A 27,936-nucleotide genomic window follows, 5' to 3' on the forward strand; every position below is an offset into this window, starting at 1 on the left:
CAATGATTAATGAAATACAAATACTTCTTGGAACTACAGGGTTCTGCTCAACACCACAAAATCTATATAATTACTATAAAGTCATAGTGATAGAACAGCAATCCCTTGTATTAAAACAAAATTACAAGCCAGATCCTTACCACAAGAAAAAGCCTGAAACGCATACCCAGGCAATACCCCTCTGACTTCACTGCTCAAGTAAGGAACAGAGAGGACAGGATTTGGCCCCATTAACTTTATGAAATAAAAAAACAAGAACAAAAAGAAAAAAGCTTTAACATACTAAGATATTAATTTCGGAAAGCACTTTAAATTACTTAATGACCAATATACTAATTTGAAAGGAAGAGCGCCTGACAAAGGGGCAAACCCATTTTTGAGAACCAGATATACATCCTAATTTCAATTCAGCTCAAAAGTCAAACCATGCAATTATATACCAGGCCCACAACAATAAAGCGTGGGAAGGCTTTTTTGTTAACATTCTGACATAATACAATTAAAAGACACCAGACAGGAATAGAAGACAAAGGGAGGAGTACGACCGTTGAAGTTTAATTTCCCCAATAGTCTGTGTTTATAATGCTGTAATCAGGTATGAGCAATGTATTTGATTTGGATATTTAGAGGTCCAACAATAGTTTTCTTTAGAGAAAGTTCTAATCCTTTTTGTTTCTCTTTCTTGAGAAGCAAATGTTCTTCATTGGGGTACAGAATGGCTCAGATGCAACAGAAGAATAATGTCATAACTCGCCAGTTAAGATTGACATCTGGGAATGTCCAATACAAGGGTCCATAAAAGCAACACATAATACCCCAATAATGTAGCTAGTAGTCTCCACAAAAGATAAGATGTTTTTTAAACAGCCTTTGTTACAAGGCACGAGAATTCTACGGCAAATTGTTCATCATGGCAGAACATCAAATTAAAATGTCAAGACAGAATTAGGTAGAATATGGAGAGTATGTTTGTGTTATCTGCAGCGAAGTTAGTTTACTGTGCCACAGCACCTAATTTGTTAGTTCTTATCCCTACTCAAACACTATCTTAAGTTAAACTAACATGCTTGAGATCAAAACCATTTCCCTACACGTTTGTACACTGAGTAATACAATGTGGCTGTATTCTAACAGAATAGCCTCTAGAGGGACTCCACAATACATAGCAAAAAGGAACAGAATTAACACTATTGTAGGCTCTGCTTCCTTCTCCACATTACATTAACAAATTATATTTGAATTGGATCTCCATGAATGTTTGGATACATTTCAACAAATAAAAAGCAAAAAAAGATTCGAAGTTAAATGCTGGTAAGTTACTGAACAGCAATTAAACAGAGTGCCCTTTGGGCCATCTGTAATTTCTCCTAGTTCAGACTGATGTCCACAGTGCTACACGTTGGAAAGGACAAGAAATTTTGCATGAATTTGATCACTCACATAGGCAGTTATACTTTGAAAACAATGTTTTTCGCAAGAATTACCAATGAAATAATGTTTTAGGACACAATTGAATTTGAAATAGGTAATGTTTTGAATAGATTTTTGAGTTTTATTGAAATCTTACATGAACAAGAAATTGGAAATACAATCACATCAAGGAACAAATTGCCACGGCTTTGACGTTTTAAGCCAAACAAATTTTGTAGGGCAGATTTTCAAAAAGGTGTGAAGTTATAACAATTTAAAAACACAGTTAACCTACTTCTAGGAATGCAAAACATACAATCATGTTATTTTCAATACAAGAAAACTTAATTTGTTGTAATTTCTTAAAACTACTAAGACAAAGCACTAGCTTTTACTTTTATGTACAGCATACTCCTATGTAGTCTATCCCAAATCCAAAAAAAAACTGTCCAAAACCAGAGGTTCTGCAAAATCATGATTGAACAGTGTGCCATTCCTGCTTTTAAACTGCTAAAATGAAGCCTAAAATGGTAAAAGCATTGAAACCCCTTATGGAGTTCAGAAATTCTGCAAGCCCAGTAATGTCCAAGTGCATTTATGAAAAAAGAAAACTAAGAGACTCGAGTATATACACAAGAGTGATTCTTCAGCCCAATACAAATGGCAGCCAATCGCTACTGAAGGATGAAACATTAAGCCAATTTTGTTTTGAAGGATGTAGAGCTATAGCCAATTCTATGTTTCCAAAATTCTCAATCCCTCCTCACTTGTCTACTTCCACTGCTGCCCATAAGTATCCTGATAAAATTCCTGGTTGTCATTATTGTAACCATAGTTACCGGCATAGTCACCACCTTGCTGGAGCGGCTGTTGAGCGATGGGTTGGGAGCCCCAGTTCTGCTGGTTGTTGGTCTGACGGCGCTTGGAATCAGGCTGGTTGTACCCATCTGCCTTTCTCTTGCCTCCTACGTTGCCCCCACGGTTGCCCCTGGCTCCACGAGCACCACGTCCTCTCTGCTGCTGTGCAGGACCCCCTCTCCCACCCCTGGCTCCTCTTGGTGGTCCCATGGGTGCCCCCCTCTGTGAATAGCCAGCTCTACCTCTTGGTGGTGGTGCTCCCCGCCCCCTAGGTGGTGGAGGGGCACCTCTCCCACCCCTTCCTCCTCCTCCTCTTCCTCTTATAGCATAGCCATCATCATAGCCGTAATAGGGATCTTCATAGCCACCACGGTAGTCATGATAGTCATAACCATAATAATCATCATAATAATCTTCATAGCCATAGTAATCTGGGGGATAGCCATATCCACCTCTCCCTCCACGGCCTCTGCCTCTAATAGGAGGTGGCATGCGAGGTGGAGGGTAGTAATAATAGTCTTCATACCTATTAAGAAAAAGAAACGTGCATTAATTTATCTTGAAAAATCTCCCAAAATAAAGTACAAGTTTTCCCTTGCTAATTAGCAATACACAACATGGAGAAAAAAGTGATTCAGTTTCTTCTGAACTAACTTGAATTTCACAGCAGAATTTCACTCTGCAGTATTACAGTATTGCAAGAATGAACACTCACGCAGTACTTCTGGAGGCCTGCCTGGCAGCCTGACGTTCTTTCCTTTTCTTATCCGGTGGCTTTGCTAACACTATTTCAATTTCTTCCCCTTCTATTTCTTTTCCATTCATTTCATTCATAGCCTATATGAAAATTAGAAGAAAAATATAAAAGACTCATTTCCATTCCAAAGGAAACTAAAAAAAACTTTCTGAAATAAACCAGTTGGTTGGGCTGTTGCAGACTGAACTATGTTCTGTACTTCATCTCTGTGCTCCTTGAAAGGATAACATGGAAGAATTCCGTTTAAGTCCCTCTTTGCTCACCATATATTCTGAGGCAGCATTTCTTTAAAGAATACTTTCCTTGTACCATAAGGTAAAAGAATCCCAAACCATATGGAGCATCATATTTAAGAAGTGACAGTGTTATGTCTGATTTTTATGTTCCTAGATTCCCTAAAAATAGTTCAGGGAAATGCTGAGAAAAGTTCTCACTACAAACACTGACATGAACATTCAGTGTACTTGCAAGACAGGTAGAACGTGTACACACACAGGAATATATTTTTTATATGTGGTCTTCCTAGCTAGTTGAATGTGCTGCATGAGTGTCTCTGGGGACATCAATTATTTTGACACTCAGCTAGCTGAACAATGAAGAGATTCGAGGACACAAACAGGTTTCAGTGTTGCTTTTTTCCCCCTTATCTCAAGTGAGGCAACAATCCTCAAGAAAAGTAATGGGCAACACGCAATTTGCGATTCTTATTTTTATGTAAAAAAAATAATATACATAAAGTACAATTAGGCCTATGCCTTCCTGTACTTTACCTGGAGTTATCTACCTTGCATTTAATATTTCTGAGTACTAATATATGCATTAACTAAGACTTCAAACATCCTCAAAAACATTAAAGATAGTGGTTTATTTACTTGAAAGGAGATATGATTCCAGTGCCTACTGTACTTTCAATAAGCCAATTCCATGCATTCTATACCTTAATAATTCTTTCATTAAAACACCGATGGCACACCCATACACAAAAAAGACCCACAAAATTCACAAAACAATTTAGTGGCCATAAACTGGAGTCAGACAGGGCAGATGTAACAGTATTCTAGCTTATTTCAGAGATAGACCAAATGAAGTGCAGTTGAGCATCTATCTTCTCATGTGCCACAAGAAGTTTCTAGATGCTCAAATGTAAACAGAACATTCAGAAGTAAGACCTAGTGCGATCAGGCTGGAGGCTGTATAAAGACATACTACATGAAAACATGTCAGTAGGTGTCACCGACTTACCCCTCCTGTCATAGAATCAGGCTTCCTTACCCTTTCTTGGGCATGGTCTAAGACTATCCAAACTGACTTCAACATCATTAAATGAGTGACATTGATTCTAAATCCAAAGTCAGTGTATTCTAAACCTTATTTTGGTAGACAGGAAATTTGTAAGCAATTAAATGGTTACAAAATGCTTAATACGGTTGAGCAAGGAAAGATCCTTAGAACTATGCAACCACAGACACAATATACACCATACCGCTCAAGAGACACCAAGGTGTAAAACACTTCCTCCACTACGCTGTTGCCTCCATGCCCTATCGCTTTCAAAAACTAAAAGGGGAGTAACTTCTATAGAATTCACGCCAATGAAGTGCAATCAGTATAGACGGCCAAAGAAAGACACCTTCAAAACTTACATTAACCACCTCTAAAGTTTAAAAAGTTATTTAAAATAAACCTTCCAGGGAGCATGCAGTTTGTTGGTGGTTTTTTGCTCCCCCCCCCCCCCAAATAGTCTACGTCAGAGTTGCAAGTACCATTCTTCTCCCTTTCACAAGATACTTTTTGAACTACCCTGCAAGTTCTGTGCAGTATTTGTCATCCCCAGAGCTACACACAGCCTTTAAATAGGGGTCTTTGAGAGACAACTGATACCTTCTGTCAGTGTTTCCTCAGAAAAACTGTCTAGGTTGATCTTTTTTTTTTTTCATCTTCTCTAGTCTCTCCTGCATTGGTCTATACCTCTTTTCCAGTCTACTTGTTAACGTGCTACAGTTTTGGCAAGTTTCACATCCTCCTAGCTAGTGAAATCATAGGAACAAAATTATTAGTGTTAAAATTCTCAAAATGGAAGCCCTATTACATGGGCTCTACAAAACATCTTAAGATATTTATTGTTAATTAAATTTCTAAAAGCATCAGTACATAAACTGCTGACATCTAATTTATTTAGGGAAGAATAATCAACCTACCTTCACTGCTGCACCTCTGTCCTCAAAATGAACAAAAGCATAGTCCTTTAATTTCTTTACTCTTTCCAGCTTCCCAAATTCAGAAAACGATTTCTCAAGAATTTCTTCCGTCACAGTAGTGGCCAAGTTTCTTACAAATAAAACTTTCACCTAGTGCATAGTGAAAACAAAAGCTATAATCTTTAAAAGCCAAACATGAAAGTAAACTAACATTAATCAATAAGATGTTATTCCCTTATTCTACGCATTAAGGATTTTTGTCCAACCCAATGGTAAATTCTGTACCCATTTCCAAAAAAAATACGATAGTTTTATGCAGTTACCTGTATAAAATACCTACAACTTCTCTCCTTCCACACTTCCCCTCCATGACCAGAAGAATATCAAGAATATCCAACAATGACTTTCTGCTTCTGGGAAGCTACAAGTCCCAGTAAAAATTTTAGTAACAGACCTCAAGAGTAGCAAAGAATTAGCAAAACTTAGGGAAAAAAGAGCACAATGCTGCACTTCAGCTTCATGTCACTCTGAAAAATATAGTCTTAAAAGATATCCACCTAGTAGACATCAGCATAAGCAGAATGTAGAATAACCGTGTACACTATTAATTTAAACCATGAACAGAACAGCAAGTTCCTAATGTGTTACACAGGCAAGTGATTTACAGAGCTCAGATGATACCAGTTTTGATGGCTTACTATGAAAGTGTCCTCTAACTTCTTTCTGCTCCCCAAAACTAGCACTGCTCAGCTGGACCAAATCTACTGCAGCATAAAAATAATTTCTCCCAAAACAGAAGAGAATCCAAGTCCAGGTTTTACTTACCTTTGCCATGACTTCTGGATCAGGTTCCTCTACTGGATCAGCCCACTCCACTGTCACGACATTTCCCCAGACTTTTACTTTCCCACTCATCAGGCGACGTCGAGCTTGTGCTGCTGACTTGTGATCTTCATATTCCAAGAAGCAGAATCCTCGATTCTTCTTTTTATCATCAGGTTGGTGATACAAGATTACATCCACCAAACCCTCTGAAAAACATGTCTTTAGTATTGAGCTTTAAAAGGCAAGAAGAAAAAAAAAATCTAGAGTCTACTCTCTAATGCATTCACTTTTTTTTTGTAGCACACATCCTCTGAACTTAACACCTGAAAGAGATGGGGCAGGGGCATGAGAAATGGGGAGGAGAAAAACATATCCATCCAATTTACCAAGAAACAGGTTGCCTACTAAGTGAAATTCTCCAGAACAAACTTACCTCAAAACTATGTCCCAAAAAACATCAACATGAACAGTTCAAACATTGTCAATTTTCTATGTTTTGCCATTTTTACATTTGTGAAAAGCAGTCAGCAGTAACACGTGGTATCTCCCCTGTCTCAAGGGGAAGATGGAAAGAATTTCTTCCATCTCTCTCCAAAACAAGAGGAGATAACGAAATGAATATTCACCTTCTGTTTTCACCACTTCCCTGCAGTACTTAAAAATAGTAATCCTAAAAAAGAAGCAGTAGGTTAAAACTCTCCTACAGGACAAGAGCAGAAGATCAAGATTTCAACCTCTCAAACCAGAAGCATCCTTCTTGTGATAAACTACTTTTTCTTCCTACTTGCTGCAGAAGAACTGGGACAGACATTAATCTGTTATTATTTCTACAGTAGCATTCTCTCAAACACTTTTGTATTCCCTCCTCTATCATCCCTTAACATTTGGAGGAACAATGTTTGCTTGAAGCTCTCCAGAAACTTCTCAGCTGTGAAAGCAGAACCTACTGTAGATCCAGTTACAAATGCAGAGTCTTCAACACTAACATACAACTGATGACAGAATTAGGACTTCCACCACCATCTTTCAGAGTTCATTTGTGCTGTTTCCATCCCAAATTGCAGTCTTATAACAATCATTTAAAGAGCAGTAAAACAGACATTAGTCCCTTTACACTCCACCACAAAGTATACATGATATATAAATTTTCTACCAAATATAAAACTTGGAAAGTAATTTGGAAATAGATTAAATGATACCTGAGAGTCAGTCATGTAACTATAAATACATGAGAGGTTCGGTGGTATTTCAGGATCAGTGTGACAAACTTATTATGAAGTCCTTTACCTGTGACTTTACTGAACTCTTCCAATATGTTTTCCTTAGTCTTGTTCTTTGGAATTGACCCAACAAATAATCTGTTGTTTGCCACAGAGATGCATACTCCAAGGTGCTTCCCAGGACGGATTTCATAGTTGTCACACTGAGAAAAGAAGAAGCCATTCACTTGCACTACCTGATACGAAGTGGATGAAAAGATCCCCCAAACCATAAAATCAGTTGTTTTAATATCTACTATCTTTATACATAGCATATGGAATTCACATTGAATCAAGTACTGCAGTCTTAAGAAACTTTTGTTGTTTCAATATTCACTTGAGAAATTGATGTACAAGAACAATGTGCAACATACAAGCTGCATGGGGTAAATTAATTCACCTACTGTTTATTTCAGACTTAAAAGCTATTCCTAGACAATGAGTGGTGACTGTTTCCTGTGCTTGGAGTCAACATCAGTCATTGCTGCTGTTACTAAAAAACAAATGCATAGAGTTATAGGTACCATGAGTTCTTCCACTTCAATTGCTTTCTTAAACATTAAGCACATTTGCTTCAAGACACTAAACCACTGTGCCATCCCAACCCCCTTCCCACTCTTATAAAAGGGACTTTTTGGGCCCCGTAAGTGCTAGGCCTGTATAAATTTAACTTCTGAAGTTTTATTTTAGAAGCTTCCCATAAAAAATAGGTTAGCCCGCTTCTTCACACTTGTACGCACAGTTGTATTACTCTGAACAACTGATATATCTTTAAAGGCAGGAGAGTTCAACACTTAAAAAAAGTTAAGAATTCAAGTCATCTTTGTCTTGGGTAGGATTTTTCAGACAGGACCTAGTGAGACAGAACTCTGATCGCTAGCCAGCTTCTGAAAAATCTCATACTTCTGTAAATTTTTCCAGCCGTTTTTACCCTAAGTGTGACTTCGGCATACAGCTAGCAGTGCAATATCCTCAAAAACCTTCATATTCAAGAACTAGAACAATGCTAAGGTACTACAGGCTATCAAATGATCACTTTAAAGATTTTTTTTTTCAGATTTTTGCTTCAGATATAGTGATTCGTATCACTACAAAACCTTGTGTTCAACTGCCATGAACTTAATCTGAATCTGTTTTTCAATGTATATTTTATAAAGCCATTTTACCTAGAATCAACCCCACTCCCATTGATACCTGCACATCAGAAGCAGCAGAACCCCTGATGCAGAGAAACTAAACTTCAAAATTTCACATTTATTTTCAGTATTAAAAGAATCTTGCTTTTCCTATCAAGGCTTAGTTTTCCTACAAAGTTTAGCACACCCCATTTTCCTTTCTCCCAGTAACCTGGGGAAAATATTTCACCTAAATACAAGTCTGACCCCATTACCAGACAACGTTAAGGTGGAAGATGTACAGGGGAAGGGAATCCAGATACAAGGAATATATTCACAAATTTACTTAATTGGTGTAATGGAGAATGGAGGCCAGTCTTTCATCACTGGTGCATCACTTGATACATCTCCTGTCACTTCAGCATCTTCCCCCTCATCTCCCCCAATCACTAGAAATTTAAAGCAACAACTCTGAGCAGCTTCAACCTAAGAGTTCAGTTTCAGATAACCTTTTTTCTTTCTTCAGTGTCAGTAACTCATATCCACCACATTAACACACAAATTCAGGAGTAATCAATTTCAAAAACAGTAGACTATATACAAATCTAGTTTTAGCTTGATATACTAAATCAAGGCAGGAGACGATTTAGGAAAAAAAATATTATGAGTCCATCGACGAATGCTTTACAAACACCTTACTGTTTAACAGATTCCCAACTTGCTTACAGTTTACATTATCTCATCCAGTCTGAAAAAAAGTTACTCACCAGTTTGACTGCTTCCTGAGCTGCATCTTTGCTACAAAAGGTAATAAAAGCATAACCTCTGTTTTGACCAGACAGAGGATCCATCATGAGGCGCAGATCCCAAATTGGACCAGCTTTCTCAAAGAGTGGTACCAATTCATCTTCATATAAGTCTCGGGGAATCTTACCAACAAAAACCTAAGAAGGAAGAGCACACAAAGCTTTTGCAGAAATCCAAATTTATTTTTAATACTTCAAAGTTCCTGGGAAGGGAAGTAAGTAGGTTGCAGCAGAAACCATCACAGCAGAAATGCTGTAGCCTTCACTAGGGACAACGTTATTGTATCTCCTACTAAAGTCTTCTGAAGTCAGTGTTAGGACTAGATTTTGCACATGGAAATGTGGCTTTGTAATTTGTATATAAAAGGCTGTACATCTCCACCAGTGAAGATGAAAACAGTTCTTACCCTGTCATAATTCTGGCAGTTAAAGACCTTACAGACTATCCAGTCAGGTGTCCTGTAATACTCCAGGCCAAGTATTTCCTTGCTCTTGAAATATTTTCATATCATTCCCCAGTCCAATCTTGATTAAGAAGTTACAGATTGAAAAAAAGATCCTTAATACGTTACCCCAATGCACATTGTCAATTTTAATATACACTGTAGTCTTATTTCTACTTGTTTCAGCTTACAATAGCTGAATGCTATACTTGTCTACGAAAAATTAGGAATTCTTATTTTTCTTCCTTATACAGTTATTAAACATTGCACAAGTTTTTGTTAAATAATTTAGTCTGTTCAGCTGAGATATAACTGAAAAGATTTTTTTCTAGTTCCAATATTTACAGATATTTGCTCATTTGATTGTTTTTAATCACTAGTGTACCAATTATAGTACTTCCCAAGCATGGCACTACAACTGTTACACTAATTTCTATCCAAGCTGACTTAAACATGTAACATTGCTTCTTCTCAAATTTACTTTAGAAAAAGGTTCTAAAAACATTTTAGAACATCGGACATTAAAGTGTGCCTTGCGTTGGTAAACAAAGCTGTCCATTTTTGCACATCTCGGTTTTAACTCTATCACCTAAGCATTGGTTGGGCCTTCAACTTTCATATTAAAAAAAAAGATCTCATAGAAGTTAACCTCATCCATCTAGGTAAAGCCTTGCCACAGTCTCAGTCTCATCTGGTAACATCTGTACTGAAGGCTTAGCAGACAATTTCTAAACTAAAGAAACTACAAATGCCCAGAAAAGCATTGATATGGACAAACCCCACAAGGAGAGGGCACTGACTGGTTCAAGAAATGCAGAACACATGATTTTCTTCCAAAGGAAAGCTAGATCATTCACATGTTTCTTTACATTACACAGCTATTCCTGCAATTCAGTTACCAGAACATTCCTTTAACATAGCTTAGGCTCTCCACTTCAGTATGAATGCCAACTGGCTATGGTCTATTTGCTACTGAGGAAAAGGAACATTTATTATACTGATCATAAGTTTAAATTCAAATCCAATAGGCCTCCTTTTCAGAAAAAAATCAGAAATCCCTGCAATAGATGTTTCCATTGGCATTACCTGGAGCATTCCTCTCCAAAACGCATGCGTGCTTCCACTGTAGTATCACTTTCATGTCTTTAAAAATGGCACAAGACAGGAACTCCAACTTGCTATTAAGACTGCGAAATTGTCAGCTGAACTGTCCAATCTACCACGCTGAAAGCTTCTCCGTCCCCCTTTCCTTCTGGTTTCTTTGACTCAGTCTCTTATTACCTCCAAAAACTTGAAACCAGCGTCAATTCAACAAGATTGCTACAACAGTTCAGGTAATATTCTCCAGTAGCTAAGATGATCAACAGAATTAATGATTTCCTTCTCTTACATTCATACCTGACCTATATTCTGGAATAACTTCACATCTGTATCAGACTAAAATGTCTCTATGGAAATAATAACAGGAATTTAAGTGAATTTGCCTTGAGCCTGTAAACTTTAATGCATTAATGAACTGTAAGATCAGACAAACACCAGGTGAACATCTTCCAAGTGTGAAAAGAAACATTAAAAAAGTTACTTTAAAAAAGTTAAAGATAAGTCAACAAGCTTGGAAAGAGATTCTGAAATACTAAAGAATATAACTATCATGCCTTATTTCATTTTTCAGTTCTACAAGAAGACTGCAACAGAAAAGCTTCAGAAACCAGCATTACTGTTGAAACAAAATAGGAGATCTTGTGTAAGCAGGATGCAACTGCATTGCTTCCATGCTTTTGAGATCACTGACCATTGGGCAACGCCAAGCACAAATACAGGCTGGGTGAAGAATGGGTCGAGAGCAGCCCTGATGAGAAGGACCCATGGATGTTGGTTGATGAGAAGCTCAACGTAAGCTGTTAAATGTGCGTTTCCAGCCCAGAAAGACAACCGTATCCGGGGCTGCATCAAAAGCAGCGTGACCAGCAGGACAAGTGGGGTGACTCCCCTTCACTGCTCTTGTGAGATCCCACCTGGAGCCTGTGTTCAGCTCTGGGGCCCCCAGCACAAAAAGGGCATAGACCTGTTAGGAGCCCAGAGGAGGCCACAAAGATGATCAAGGGGCTGGAGCACCTCTCATGTGAAGACAGGCTGAGGGAGTTGGGGTCGTTCAGCCTGGAGAACAGAAGGCTCCAGGGAGACGTCACAGCAGCCTTCCAGTGCCTAGAAGGGGCTACAGGAAAGCTGGGGAGGGACTCTTTGTTGGGGGTGTGGTGATAGGACATGGGTAATGGCTTTAAACTAAGAGGGCTGGTTTAGATTAGATATCAAGAAGAAACTCTTTACTCTGAGGATAGTGAGGCGCTTGAACAGGCTGCCCAGAGAAGCTGTGGATATCCCACCTCTGGAGGTGTCCAAGGCCAGGCCGGATAGGGCTTTGATCAACCTGGTCTGGTGGGAGGTGTCCCTGCCCATTGGAGGGGGGTTGGAACTTGATGATATTTAAGGGTCCCTTCCAACCCAAAGCATTCTATGATTCTTTAATTAGACTTACTTTTTCAAGTTTTGCTTCCTGAAGGACATATAACAAGTGTTTTAAAAGACCAATTATGAAAACAGTGCTTTAACTAAGAAGTATTTCATTTTCATGAACTAACTTTACAGAGCATTATTCAGGGGTGTAATCCACATCTGCACTCTTGATGATGCATCCTTCAGTTATTTCAACAACTGAGCCTCTTCTGCTGCCACTGCAAACTCACAAAAAAGTGTCAACAGCAGCATCATTAAGAGCTTCTTCAAAACTTCATCTCCCTGTAACAGTGCTCATGTGCTTTGCAGTAAATCATTTCCAAATGGCAGATTTAAGTGCAAATTAACGTAGGCTGCATGACTGTTTCAACTCATCCATATCTACAACCATCATTAAAAATATACTGAAGTAAACAAAAAAATAGGGTAGTGCAAAAGCCTTTGAACCCCAATAGCTTTTCCAGAAGAGCAACATTCCATTTGCATACCACATCCTATAGAAGCTTTGTCTAGTTCAACTCCTGCTGAGTTTATTTTACCATTGGTTCTTACATTAGGAAGTTACTATGTTATCTGATTCCTCCCATTCAATTTAAAACTCCTTTTGTCTATAATAATTGCTCCAACATCCCCACTAAGGTAACATTTTACAGACTACAAGATAGCCTCACAACCCTTTCCTGGCATTATACAAATACTCACCATGCATCCACAGTATAGCAGATAGAATACCAATTTACCCTCAGAAAGCTAGAGGTAATTTTACATTTTTTAAAGACATTTGAAGATTGTGTCCATCGTATTTACCCAATACATTCCAGCTCTGAAAAGGATACGTAGCCACTCCTACGTAAGAATGTGTTTATGGAACAGCTTATATGCAATTGTCTTAGTATGTTATGAAGAAAAAATCTACTTGCAATATTTTTGAATTTTTATTTCATATCACTGCAAAACACTGAAATAGAAGTCTGAATTTAGGAGTAAGACTTACTTTACCTTGATATCTGTCAGTAAAACCAAAATCAGTGCAGCAATCAGTATAGACTCAAGTCAATTACTCACGCTAGAAGTACTGCACTGATTTAAGGGGTGGGAGGGAGGAACAGGGTACTTTCTTCTTATGCCTAGCATAGTGGAGTAGAGAGCTGGTATTTTACAGTTACCAGTGAAGTCTCCTGTTCTTCTAATCATGCCTTGAGATAGTACATTCATTTACACCAATAGCTGAAGGATGGAAATGAAGTACACATCAGTCACTTCCGTATTTCATTTTTTTGGTGTGACATTAGTCTGGACAGGCAGTATGCACACACTTCTATTGTTATGGTTTTGTTGTTTTTTGTTGTTTGTTGGTTTTAAACGCTGTCTTTTTATAAAATATTACAAAGACTTCTGTTTTCCTGAGTTTAACAGCTAAAAGGTCTTCCATCAGCACACTGAAAATCAGGAGAGAAAACGTATTTGCTTAACAGGTTAAAATATGCAACTCAACCTAGTTAGATACCACCCCCACATTAGACACTAGATATATTTGTTTTACCACCACCCAGCATTAAGCAATGAAAACACTGAATGCTTGTCTCATTTGCATGAAATCATCTTGAAGTAATGGACAAATGACTAAAATTCCTTTTGTTCCTCATATCTTAAATAAGCTCCTACTTACAAGCTTTTGCTGTGCTGGAAAATAAATATTTTTAACATTTACTTTTCTTGTCTGCACTTAATTTCAAAAGTTACTGAAATTACTAAATAGAAGTTACTACTATCTAGGCACCCTCCTATTTTGCTGAACATCTGGTTTTTAGCCACATAGAGTTCCCAATAAGACAACTTAAAATTCTGGTTATTTATACAAAACTACTCTAAGAATACTGAAAAATACTTTTTTCAGTATCACTTGTATATACACTTCAGTGCAGTGATAAACTACAATTAGCATGGAGAAAGCAGGCTTAAGACGACCCTGATGTACAGTCAGTTACTATCTTCCCATTTAAGGGTCCATTCTATTTTTTCATCCCTTCAAAGAACTGATTTTTTACTTCTCAGAATATGCAGTATTTCCTTTAGAAATCATCCTTCCTGTGACACTAAAGCATCTTCTTGATGGTAAACACAAGTTTCAACATTTACAAGGATGCAAAAAGAATCTATAAACTGAAAAACAATAAAGAATTTAACCATTTTCTTAAACCTAATCTGATGGCTCCACAACAACTCCTGTATCAATGGTTAGTCAAAAGAGCATGACTGAGATTTTAGAATGAACTACAAAACAACCTGCAAGCGACCAAAGCCTTGTCCTGCAGAGAAGGGCTTGGGGAGTCTGGTAGACATGAGCCAGCAGTGCACGCCTGCATCCCAGAAGGCCAACCGCATCCTGAGCTGCATCAGAAGAGGAGTGGCCAGCAGGGAGGTGATCATACCCCTCTGCTCTGCCCCTGTGAGGCCCCACTTGGGAGTGCTGTGTCCAGGTGTGGGTACCCCAGCACAAGAAGGATGTGGATCTGGTCCAGAGGAGGGCCATGAAGATGGTCAAGGGGCTGGAGCACCTCTCCTACAAAGAAAGGCTGAGAAAACTGGGGCTGTTCAGCCTAAGGAAGAGAAGGCTCCAGGGGGACCTCATTGTGGCTTTTTAGTACTTAAGGGGGGCTTATAAAAAACATGGAGAGTGACTTATTGCTCAGATAGGACAGGGGGAATGGTTTTAAACTAAAAGAGGGGAGATTTAGATTAGAGGTTAGGAGGAAGTTCTTTACTCAGAGGATGGTGAGATACTGGAAAAGATTGCCCAGAGAAGCCGTTGGTACCCCATCCCTGGAGGTGTTCAAGACCAGGCTGGAGTGGCCCCTGGCCAACCTGATCTAATGGGTGGCATCCCCGCCCATGGCAGGGGGTTGGCACTAGGTGATCTCTAAGGTCCCTTCCAACACAAGCCATTCTAGGATTCTATGAAATGCACAGCTCAAGCACTTGTGTAACCAAAGTCTGCCTGTAGCCTGTTAGCAATATGCAGATTCATTCATGACCCTGAATTTCTAGATTTGTGTAGTGACTAGATTGCGTTCTTTATATATTAAAAGAAATCTTTAAAATCCTTCTGAACACCTTGTCTATCAGAAGATAAGAAAAAGAGAAAAAAATATTACAAATTTTAAAGCAGAAACAAAGCAGCACAGTAGATAAGCAATTATCTATATTTTCAGATGTAAATGACAAAGCCAGTGTAAGGAGAGAAAGAAGCATTCACATAACTGCCTGCATTCTCAAATAAATGCCTCCATAAATGTCTGAGTACCAACATTTACTGAGTTCACTTTAAGCAAAATGTTTTTCACTGGAACAGCAAGTCTTTAAATGAATAGGATTTTTTATTAAGTTATATAATTTCTTATCAATTATTTTCTCCTCCAAGCTTCCACACCTTAACTACTTTGTCTCTGTTGCAGAATCTCATCCCCAAAAGATCCAGCTGCTCTTAAAGCCCACCCACTTGAATACATTGATTAGGCTCACCCACATAATCCCTTCAGCAATTCACTGTGACAATCTGTAAGTGTGAACGTTTGACGTGCCCAACATTCATAGTTACTTATCAATACCTTGATTTTACTGCACTATGTTCAAATACACCTTGAAAGAGTTAAAATCAGTTACCACATAAGGAATTCCACTTTAAAAAAACACATTCAATGCATAAATATTTACAGTAAAAAAGACCTGATACATCTGTTGGAAAAAAAAGTTTACCTAGTGTGTATTTTCTTGGTATCAGTAGCAATACTTGGGTATACTTAAAAAGAGGTTTGCCATTGCCAACATCAGTGACAGCTCTTTGGAATTGACATATCTGAGCAGGCAAAAAGCTATGAGAATTTTATTCATTTTGTTTAAAATAAGTTTCCAACACAACAAATTCACTGTCACAGTCCTAAAGGATACATGTGGTGTCTTTGCATATTTTTACCCACAGTATTAGAAGAGAGGCTTTTATACTCCTATATAGGCAAAATTAAGAGTAAAAATACATATATACACACACCCCACCCCTTGTTCTGGAAAAAATGTTATAATAATATACAGTCATGTTTGCTAAAACATGGTCTGTCTACCAAATCAGAAGATCATGTTTAAAATCTTGATTACTGACCCTCATAGCCCAACAGCAAAAGACTAAATTAAACTGCTGGATGCTTTATTAACGCGAAGTGTTTAGCATCTCAACAAGCCAAGCTGAGCAGTAATCAGCCTTCAAACCCTCCAAAATGCCAGCATTAATTTGGTCAAGGTATGATACTTGTAACTGGTTGGCTGGGCTTTGCTACAGACTCATGCTGATTCACTGGAGAAGCATTTACATTACCTTAGAGTTTCCTCAAGTTAACCTTTCCAGCAAGCTTCAAGAAACTTATGAGTATAAACATATATCCTTAATACAACTAAACACAGCCAACTTTTCAGCTTTCCTGTGACTTCCTAAAGAGACTAACCACCGCAAATAGGACAAAATACTCAAGTTTGCAATCAAGTATTTTCAGTCATCAGACAGTGCAATTAAATAACACTAAAAAAAATCATCATATAATCACCCTAAGTTGGTTAAACGGACTTCTAAGCTACCTTTATGAATACAGAAACGCAAAAATTTACAAGAAATAAGCTACATGAACTCTTTTAATGTGGTAGTTTCACTATCACACCATGAAATTATTAAGTATGCTTTTGTATAGATTGAAGTGAAAGCAAATAAATTCATAATTAATACCGAGCTAAGTCGCCCTCTTCAAAATAGGTAGATGTATCGAATAAATAAATAAGTAAAGGTATCGAATAAAGATACTCCAAAGTCCTTTCTGCTTTTAGTACATTGCATGAAAATCTTTGTTACTGACAAATTCTATTTAAGTTGTAAACAGAGTCAAACACTTTTCAGTCATGCTTTTGCCTATACATTCAGCTAATACCTACGTTAGTTACTTTTTAAGCTGTGAACCATCATCTTTAATTTGCATGGTGAAGTCCAACAATTTCATCTATTTTATATTTTAATAAATTGAATGTGGCCTTCCCCTGTATATTCCACCTGCTTCTTCCTCTCAACCTATTACTTTTTTCCTGCAGAATACCAAGGCCTAAGACTGATCAAGACACAAACACAGAAGAAAGCTTTCTTCTACAATGCTTAAAGCTTTCCTTTATGATTTCTTTTATTTTCCAGTATACCTAATATATTAGTTTGCATAAACATACAAAATAATTAGATTGGTCTGTATACACTAACCTCTGTTCCAATACCAGGCTGAACACCAGAATATACAGTATCTGGAGGAGGGCCCCCATATTTCCTCTGTCCTGTAGTTACATCCAAAGTGTAACCAGTCCTCTCTAGCAAAGCCTGAAAAAAAATTGTCATAGTTATATGAAAGAGGGTAGTGGGTTAGAAGTATAAATAATGAGATAAAGTGTCATAAGAAACATTTCCTTATTTGCTTCTTGCCACACTTGATATATACCACAAGGTATATATGGACATACAGAGCCTACCAAAAAGTGTTACGTGGGAAGGGTTAAAAAACAACCACCACAAACAAAATTTATTTCATGCTAAGGTCACCAGGAACAACTTGTTTCCTTTTACCATTTCACTCTACAAGAACATATGTAGTACCCCAAGAACTTCAGAACACCAAGCAATTCTTCTCACCCACTTTGTATTTAGGTTTTGCACAACAGAGAAACAATGAGTCTCGGTGTTAGTGCATAAAGACGCTATCTTGTTGAGATGTCCGACTAGTCTCAGTAGTTTGAGCTTGCAAAAGCTTTAGAGTAAAAAGACAAGTAAGAATTCTCAAACAGATATCAATATTTTGACAATCCTTACATAAGTTCACGCGTTTTGGTAATCGTGTAGTCAGGTAGATCTGCATTTCAGACAAGTACTCTTTTCAATTTTTATCTTTCATACATTCCTTGAAGCTAAGTATGAATATACTTGTCCAAGTAGTATTAATGCTTTTTAAGTACATTAAAATTACTTCAGCCTAGGTACATACAGTACAGAATAAGTCAGTATTTTCTAAATGTTACCTTGATCTTTGCTTCATCTGGTCCCTTTGTTGATTCCTGTACTTTGCTGCCTTGTTTCTCTCTTTGCCTGTAGGTCTTCATAACTCCACATAAAAATGCACTTTTGTTCTGTAGATACAATTTACAAAATCATTAAATCGTGGGTAAGAAAAGCCCTGGAAACGCACCGAATCTTACACTCCATACTGCGAAGTCACTATATCAAGCCAATGCAGTAAACAACGTATCAAAAGAATCCTCTAGAAAAATAAAACAATTAATTGAACAAGCTTGTAAGACTGGAATTTCAGGAAGTATTTTTACCTCATTTTCTCAATAGCACTCATTTTTATTATCTATGAGCTTTTGTTTTGCACTCAAATACCCACACATTTAGGGCAATTTTTACAAAGGCCTGTGATTTGGGTTTGAAACATTAGAATACAGGAACAAAGAATTTCTAAGTTTTAACTGTCCTCCTGCCAGTAGTGCCAGAACACTATTTATACTTATGTGCTCACACTCTTGGAGCTCTCACCTTACCTGTACATGCGACAGGTCACTTTCTTTAAACTGCTGTAATACAGAGAGGGCTCCTTCTTCATTAAATTCCCTAAGAGCATCAATTGCTCTTTCATCAAGATCGACATAAGCTACCAACCCTAAAAGTTAAAGATAAAGAAGTTACAGATTTCTATTAAATTTCATACAAACTAAGAACTATGCAGTCTGCTTTTAAAGTCAAAAAGTTACGTTCCATAACAGAGTTATACATTTAATATAATTACATATACCTACACAAGCATATGAAAGAATATGAGTACAACAATGAAAAAAGTTAAATTAAAATGTATATACCTAAGCATTAATTGAAGTGCAAGATTACATCCCAACAGCTTTCTAACATTTAAAAATCCAACAGTAAACTCTGGCTCACTTTTAATGATTTGGGTTTTGTTTGTTTGGCATTCATTTTAAGTTTCACACTTCATTCTCTTGAATGGAGCTGTTCTACAGTAAGCTGACGTGAACATTACATGTAACCTACTGCACATGAAAAAGGAGCTACCTAACTGAAGGTTAAACACTTACGAAGCACTACAAAATATTAGTAAGTAGAATAATTTGTTCACTCTTTCCTCCCAACGTCAAAAAAACAAAAATCAGTAGACTTCCTGTGTCTAAAAATTTATATTTTTTTAACACTCATTTTGTTGCTCTAAGCAGCTTAAGAGCCAGAATTTTAAAAAGGTATTCTTTTGAGCCCTGCTGTGTACCCGAAAAAGCTAACATTAATTTTACAGGTACAGACTCCCCCAAGAAACATTGGACCAGTTCTGAAGCACTTTTTCTGTTTAAGGATCTTCACAGGTTATTTTTTCCCTTTTACAATGCACTTGCATAAGCTGTGGAGTGTGAGAACTATAGATATTAACATTTGCACTTTTAAAACCACACACAGCAAAAATACCAAGAACTCCACACACTTTGCAACAGCTTGATCTTCAGAATACATAATTATTTAGCTACTGCTTGATTTCAAAAATGCAAAGTAGTGCCAAGCCCAAGGACTACATTTCAGAAGTGATCCTGCATATTGGAAGGCACCTGTATCTTTCAGGTAAGATCTCAGCAGATTAAAAATCCCAAACTTCAACCCCAAATTTAGCTCTAGTGTCAGAAGTAGTTTTGTTCACTGACAAACCCCTGTACAATACAAGTATCTTCAGTGCATTTAAGGAAGTATGAATATGTGTTTTCAGGTCACTCATGCAATGGAATTATACTAGGTAGTCAGGTTCTGGGCTGAAAAGCTTTTAACTCCCTTGAGAACTCCTCACAACACAACCTAACTAATACGCATGTTAGAGCCCCACAAGTTCCTCTGCCCAGGCATTTACACCTTCTCTCAAACCATCAAGTGCTCATCATCATGACCCACAGTTAGAAAGTGCATATCTAAAAGCTGGTAAAGTCTTGATGAAAGCTCACTGTGAATGACTTCCAAAAGACATCATCCACATGATCCAGAATGTCATACTGATGATGGTAAGATATTGGTTTTGAACTGCCTTCATTTAATCAGTGGAATTTTGACTCTTCAACAAAAACTATCATATTGCCACCAAGGCGTTCAAGATAAGCTCATAAAGCAGTTCTATTGCTTCTTGTACATCTGTTCACAGAACACACTCTAAAGAGAAGGAAGCTTCTGTCTAAAGGACAAAATAGTAAGGGTGGACAGGATGTTACAAAAATAAAATAGAAAAAAAACTTTGCATATAAAGAAACCTTCTCTATAGCAGTTGCAGAGACCACTTGCTACCAGCAAAGCATTACTCCATTTGCTAGATAGCTTAGTCCTTGACTTTGTTAAAAAAAGCAGTTAGTATCAAACTGAACTTTTCAGTGTAGTAACCAGCATGGATTAAACTGTCCACTCAGAACTAGAGAGAACACAAAATCCACAGGCAGACTCAATTCAAATGTAGTCCCAGGCAAGACAAGCTAGTTGCTTCCCTCACTATGTCACCTATCCAGCCTTTGAGTATTTAAGAACCACTGTGCGGAGTTGACAGTAGAAAAGTAAAAGCAAAATGATGATTTGGATTGAAGAAAAAAACGTACAGTTTAGTATGCTCAAACATACATCTTTATTAGACAACTAAGAAACTAGTGCTCTGTGCCCTACAGCAACTAAGATAACACATACAACGCTAAGGATGTGTCAAATAATTAGTCAATGTAAAACCCAATTTGCCTTTAGGGAAGTCAAAGTAGCAAAACATTCAGAGCTACACAGATCAAAACCAATGTATTTTTAAACCTTAATCTATAAAAATTTGAAAATGGTATGCCCTCACTTTCATAACCAGTCAGAAACAAGAAATGCATATTATACCTGTCTGAAATATTTCATCAAGTCTCTCTGCCACCTTCTGTGGGAGGCCTGCCTCTATCAGTGTCTTGTAGTGTTCTGTGTGAGTTACACTGGAAGTATCCATTGGTTCTTCCTCTTCTTTTAACTGTACCGCATTACCATTCACCTGATTAGCCATTTTATTATGCTGCTGGAAAAAATTCAGGAGCTATATTACAATAAGCCAGAAAAAAAAAAACTAGTTTGTAGGACAATGCATGATTTATCTAAACTAATTTGTATACATGCTGCAAATGACCTCTATCAGAAGTTTTATTTAATACTTTTTGGATGCAGCTGATCTAAGTTGCAAAATAAAGTACAACCCTTAATACTGCAGAAAATGTACATGGAAGAATTTACTTTTTTTTTTTTAAATGTACTTCATGTACATAACAACGTCTACACTTCAGATTGTCAGCAAGTTAACTGTTTACCATAGCAGCTAGAATGTACTGGGATACGATAACAACATCCTTCAGAGAAGAATCAGAAGAGCTAGTTCTATTTTCATTTCCCATTCCTCTACTTTTAAAACAATCATTTAAAATTCAGTGAACACATAACCCTGCAGGGTAGCTTAACGTATAAAAATGTCAATACTTGTTTGCTAATTTTCACTTTCTTGGCTTGTTGCCATGTCTTCCTTCAAACCCAACATACTGCTTAAGACTAGCCAAACACTTTCTCACAACACTGTCAGAGCTCAGAAAGGGTAGGAAGAGAAAAATTGCACTATCAAGCACATTAAAATTTCAAGCTGCAGAGCTGTTTCCATGCTTTCAGTTTTACTCAAATAAGAGCTCTAAAAATCACCAGTACTTTTTTAGAATATGTAACTTATTGGTTTAAAAGGAAGCCATGACTGCAGCATCTTCATTTAAAGACTTGCTTTCAGAATTAACAAACTGATTGCAAATATGTGCACTGAAAAATGCACAGCTATGTTCAGACAATTCCAGTGGGCTTTGCCCAATTCATTAAAAACAGTTTCCATTTCTCAATTAGCCAGCCAGCTGATATTTAGTACTCTCAAATAAAAAGGCTGACAAAAGACAAGTCAACTACCCAGCAGAGAACATTAGGATGATCAATTTAAGTTCAGAAATGAGATGAGCCTCAGGGTTTGAAAGATAAGGAAGAAGTCGATGATCAGCAGTGAAATGATAACCAGATAGACATAGGCAGCATGGCAAGAGCAATGCAATTAAGTACTGGAATACAGGTAAGAAGATTCAAGAACAGGTTTTTTTTTGCAGGGTGGGGGTGAAAAGGTGTTAGACTCTGAAACCCTAAGCTATTTACTATGCTGAAAAAAACAAGTCTCCAAAGACAACCACACCTACAACAGTCCTTTGTATACCCATCCCTTCTAGATGAGAGCTAGCAAAGTTTTTGGAAGATATCCTATGATGACTTGCAAGCTCGAGCAAGAAAAAAAAGTTTTTCTTCAGGCAGAAAAGTAATGATTTTACTAAAACTGTCTTGCCTTGAAGGGCAATTTTAAAAAGAGATAATACAGCCTCATGTTGTTTCTTTATCATTTGTCACTTCTTTATGTGATTAGCAAAGAACGGATACAAAGCCTTTTATAGCTACATCCTGTTTCTTGACCCAGAGAAATTGCTTTCTAACCAATTCAGTTTGCTTCAAAACAAAGTTAATTACTTAAAAAGCAACCATGACTACAGCCTAACTAGAGAATAAAAAGCTACCTGAAGACTACAGTAATGCTTACCTATCGTTACAAGTATTAACTGAGCATTCCAAGCAATAACTGAAAATCAGGTTTCTATAGGTATGCATACAAAAAGTATGGAAAGAAAAAAATCAACCATGTCTGCTTGATAGACTGCCACTGTAGTAACTCAAATTTGAAACAGTACAGGGCGAAGGGGTTTCGTTAAACTGAAAATGCTTCAGGTCAATCATTCTAAATCCCTCTTCTCAAAAGTGAGGATAATATAAAAAAATATACAAAATATATGCAGATTTTTGTTTTCACCTCTTATTTGCCTTATAAAAATCTGTTACACACCTCAGTACACACACACACAAGAACTGTGAAGCTACGCAAAGACATTAACACAGAAGTATTTAAAACAAGTACCTTCTGAACTTCAGTGATTTATGCTCCCTGACCATGTGCTTTTTTTTGTGAAACCAGATTGTTTACAAGTGTCACATTCCCGTAAGTTTAGCACTGCAGAACGCAGTCTGGGACTTGCCCATAACTGAACAAAAGGCTGACAGCTATACTGGGTCAGGTAGAAACCCCTTATCTGCAGTTCAGTAACTCAAACCCACGATAGACAAGATTTGCAGCCTAATGGCATGAAAAGATTATCTACCTTCATCACAAACCAGTGTGTGGAGCTGTATCTAATGCCTAAGCATCAGATTACTACACGGCACCACAGCTGATCAAATTATTTTCTAATTAGGTTTTTAGACAACGTAAACTAAGTCTCAGCATTTTAATTCACAGCTAGATGGTTTACTTTTTGCTTAAGAACTAGTATCCTCGTGAAGAACCAAATTCAAATGTGTTCTGTGTTCCCCAGCCATTAAAGTTCAGTTTAGCTGTTCAAATTTCAGCTATTTCCTGTCCCAGAAACGTAACTTAAAAAGACTTTCTTAAAGGAATTTTCTCTGGAAAGTTTTTAAAGTGACATAGCTGTCAGAATATTTGGGTCCCACCAGCATCCAGAAGAAATGTGTTTTTCTCAGTTATAGTAAGAAATTCCCTGCTGGCTTCACAAGCTTGGCCAGAAATCTGAGGTTAGGAGGACTTCACATCCTGTATGATCACCAACAAGCAAAATTACATCTCTTACACCACTGAAATCCTGACTCCGAGTTCCTTAGAGATGCATGAGTGAAAGTCATAGCCGTAGTCATCTTTTTCAAGACCGCTTTGCTCTCCCTCCAGAAAGCATCAGCTACATGTAGCCATCAAGTTTTTTTTTTTCTACTGACTTAATTAGTAAGGAAAACACAATGATTTTAACAACACTTTTTATTCTCCTCTAAAAAATTTTAAAAGCATATTAAAGAAAAAGAGGAGCATTATCTATGTTTGTATATGCAGTGTTGTCCACGTGGCTCAGCCCACACAAGCCACACAGAAAAGCACGTGCATGCAGGTAGAAGTGACAAATACTTTACTCTGATACACATTAAATAGCTCAAAGAAAAGAGGGAGGCTGGTTGAATCGCAAAGATTTTAAGTGTTGATTATAAGCAAAGAATTATGTGTATTAGTATGTGTGGGATATGCATTTGTTTTTAAAACATGCAAAAATGGATGAATTTAAAACAGCATACACAAGAACAGGCTTACCGAATAAGCAGCAGTAAATACATATTGTGGGCAACTTTACAAATGCAAGGAGAGTTCCACTGGCACCTGAAACAACGCCTAGCTCCACCATCTCCGAGCTGCAGAACTGTGTGTGCAAGCGGGGGGTGTTGTGAAGGCTGTCTTGTTTTAAAACTTCACATGATTGTTGACACATCATTGTCAACAATGTTTTTCTGAAGTCAATGACCACTCAGCTATATCAGAAGTACTTTTAAGGCATCTACTATCTTTCACTTGGAATTTCTGGATCCTGCATCTCAAGAGACGAATTTGCTAAGTGTCTAGACTCTTTTTCTTTTAAGCATATGACAAGCAGAAGGTTAAAAACTACAGATGTTTCTCGATTAGCCAGAAACAAGCTTATTTTCATGCCTAAAACAAATAAATAAAATGGCTCATTTATTTTTTCCCTTTGGAAAAAAACACTCAACACACACCTGAGCCCAGCAGTGTACAGCGTCTTGAAAACAGAAGCTTAGCCTGAGAACAACAATCACTGGAACAGCCATGAGGTTACTATTTCCTGTATTTCATACCACTCCTCCAGAGGTTGCCACCCACAGACTAAGTATAACTCCAGCCAATTAAGTATAACTGCAGTCTAGTTAACTGCAAAAATGTTTAGTAACTGCCTAAATGAGCAGAAATGGCAACTTCTGGCAGAGGAAAAATACTGTAAACTACCATAACCAACTTCACAGTGATTATCCATCAATACTGTTTTCAGCCTTCTGCTGTGTAACTCCTGACTTCATGAAGTAACTGAACTGTACTTGTTTAGCTCAGGTGCACTGGAAGTATAACTAAGTCGTGCATAAAACTGCACCAAAGTAATTCCAAGTTGCTTATGTTAGTATTCCTGCTATTGAATACATTTGTAAGCCTGTATTATCTGTAGAATCTATAAGAAATTAAAAATAGCATTGGGGTATTACTTTTTTTGAAAGTTGTTTTTTTTTTTTTTTTTAAGTGAACCACAGGAAAATGTAAGTAGCCACTATAAAGTTGTCTTATGCTTCAAGAAGATTCTTGCCAAAACAGGAAGAGAAGAAGCATACAAGCAAGTGGAAGGTAAGAACTCACACTAAAAAGACTAAACTGGGAGCTTATTAAAACCCCACTTGTTCATAAAAATGGGAGCATACAAGTAACTTTTATGTGAAAGCACTATTGCCACTTCTTTTGTACCATAGTTTATTCAACCACAGAAAGTACATTTTTACAGCTTATATGTTTATTAGCATTAATTATGAGAAGATTTGTTTTGAAGTTATCGTCCCCTGAAAAACCTTTACATATTAGCCAGTTTCCAGACCAGTATTTCAGTGGCAGACGACCTTTACAACAATGAGTAGTTAGCACCCTCATCCCTCCAGCACCGAGTTCTCAGCCCTTCCCAATCCATAAACCTACGGAATGAAAAAAAAAAATCTGAGAAACTCCATCATGATGCCGACCAAAAGACTAGCACAGCCCTGACAGAAACTATGCTTCATCTACACAAGTATAAGCAACCTCCCCATCACGAGATAACTTTACCACAGAGGACAACAATGCGCACATCTGTGCCATTAAAATACAGCTGCATGAGTAGCTACAACATGTTGCTAACCCAAAGTATAAAGCCTTGCACATCCTCGTTTTTAACCGGAGTTGGTCATTTATAGCTCATCTGGTCGGTTGGGTTGTACAGAACAACATTCATGGCACTCCAGTTCAAAGCAACATTTCAACAAAAGTGAGCATTGTTCTCGTGAGTTTATCCCCAAGGAATTTTTCAGACCTTTGTCTAAGGAAGGAGGAAACATTGCTTCTCCTGACTAAACTAGTAAATTCAGTGTTAGCAGGAGGCTCAAGTATTATACCAAAGCAATCATGTTCGGACAGAAAACTGAGAATCACTACTGCTGCGATCCTCTAGCACAGTGTAAGAAGCCAAGAGAATCCAAGCAACTTTTTTCAGAGAGTCATCTAGCACAGTTTATGCATATGATGAACCACATTCAAAAATCGATAGGTAAGCAGACTGTTAAGACCCTGTAACTAGAGCCACGTTTACGAAACAAAAACAACAACAACATATTTCAAGATACTTAAGGGGAACTTTTGCAGGTTTGGCAAAGACCTCTCTTAAACCATCGTTATAAGAAAAACAACGTGCTAGCGACACACTTCTGCAGAATTTCTCCTTTCGCAGCATTAGATGAGTAGCACTCTCTGAGAGCATTAAGAGCGCACCCGGGAGCTCCGAGCGCAGCGCGGTTCTCGTGCCCCACGGCCCGCTGCACCGCAACCACCGCTACGCCAGGACCGGAGCGCGCTGCGGCAGCGAGGGCTTTCCTGTCAACGCCGCCTTCGGCCTCCCTCCCGCACCCCGGCCGGCAGCCGCGCGCCCAGCCCATCAGGGCGCCTCGACCCTGACAGCTCCGGCGGCCGGGAGGGGACGGGGAAGGGCCGTGCCCGCGCAGGGGACGCGCCGCGGCCATCCCCGGCAGGGGCGCAGCGGGGGCAGCCTCCGCCCGCCACCGCGCGGCCCCCCCCGTGCAGGGCCCAAGCCTGGCCGCCCCCCCCCCCGCCGGGCCCGCCCCCAGCGCCAGGGCCCGCGCGCGGCCCGCCCGCCTCTACCCCCCCCCCACCCCGGCCCGCCGCGCGGACAGGGCCGCTCCCGGCGCCGCCCCCGCCCCGCTCTCTCCTACGCGGCGCGAGCGCCCCGGGCCCGCCTCCGCCAGCGCCAGGCCTACCCCGAGCCCGCCCGCCCGCCCGCCCCGCCGCCGGGCGCCCCCCCCCGGGAGCCCTCGCCCCCTTTTCGCGGAGCCCCCCCCGCGCGAGGTGGCCCCCCGGGGACTCACCGGAGCGGGGCCTGCGCGGCGCAGCTCGGGCCCAAGCAGCGACGGCAAATGGCGCGCGCTCCTCCTTCTCCTCATGGACGGCGGCGCGACCCCGGCAACACGCGGGGTTTCCCGGAACTGTTTCCAGGGACCGCTGCTTCGCCCACTCAGGACCTCCCGCTCGAGACGGGCGGCCGGGCTCGCCTATAAGAAGCGGGAGGCGGGACCCGCCGTCGCTGCCGGAGGCCAATGAGCGGGAGGCGCTGCGACCAATCGCGCGGCGCCTTCAAGCCGGCGCGCCGGCAGGGCCGGAGCTGGGGGGATTTAAAGGGGCAGCGCCGCTGCCAGCCGCCGAACAAAGGGAGCGCGAGGAAGGCGCGGGGCCGCCCCGCCCCGCCCCTGCCGTGCGGCGCGAGGGCGGGCGGTGGCCGGGCCCCGCCCCTGCAGCCGGAGCCTGGAGCGGGGGGGCCCGGCCCGGGGCCGGCCTGCTGCGGACGGACCCCGCCGAGGCTGCTGGCGGCGGCCGCCAAGGGAGGGAGCGGGGAGGGGAAGGTGGCAGCAGCCGGC

At 39.3% G+C, this 27,936-nt stretch overlaps 1 protein-coding gene across 4 annotated transcripts; it reads right to left on the bottom strand.

Annotated features, from left to right (window-relative positions):
• Nucleotides 1-1,529: 1,529 nt before the first annotated feature.
• Nucleotides 1,530-27,548, bottom strand: HNRNPR (heterogeneous nuclear ribonucleoprotein R). 4 transcript variants are annotated; one of them, XM_066982584.1, is made up of 11 exons: nucleotides 27,391-27,547; nucleotides 21,160-21,325; nucleotides 18,801-18,919; nucleotides 18,279-18,386; nucleotides 17,473-17,586; nucleotides 9,190-9,366; nucleotides 7,336-7,471; nucleotides 6,049-6,254; nucleotides 5,224-5,373; nucleotides 2,984-3,105; nucleotides 1,530-2,794 (listed from the first exon to the last, which is right to left on the bottom strand). In XM_066982584.1, the coding sequence occupies exons 1-11, from the start codon at nucleotides 27,463-27,465 to the stop codon at nucleotides 2,182-2,184; spliced, it is 1,986 nt and encodes a 661-aa protein (XP_066838685.1). In that variant the 5' UTR covers nucleotides 27,466-27,547; the 3' UTR covers nucleotides 1,530-2,181. The 4 variants fall into 4 exon arrangements, with proteins under 4 accessions (XP_066838685.1, XP_066838684.1, XP_066838687.1 ...); XM_066982583.1 differs by having other exon boundaries at nucleotides 21,160-21,328; nucleotides 27,391-27,544; XM_066982586.1 differs by lacking the exon at nucleotides 21,160-21,325 and having other exon boundaries at nucleotides 27,391-27,548.
• Nucleotides 27,549-27,936: the final 388 nt, after the last annotated feature.

The sequence above is a fragment of the Anser cygnoides genome, chromosome 24, assembly GCF_040182565.1.
Source record: "Anser cygnoides isolate HZ-2024a breed goose chromosome 24, Taihu_goose_T2T_genome, whole genome shotgun sequence".
NCBI classification, from domain to species: Eukaryota; Metazoa; Chordata; class Aves; order Anseriformes; family Anatidae; genus Anser; species Anser cygnoides.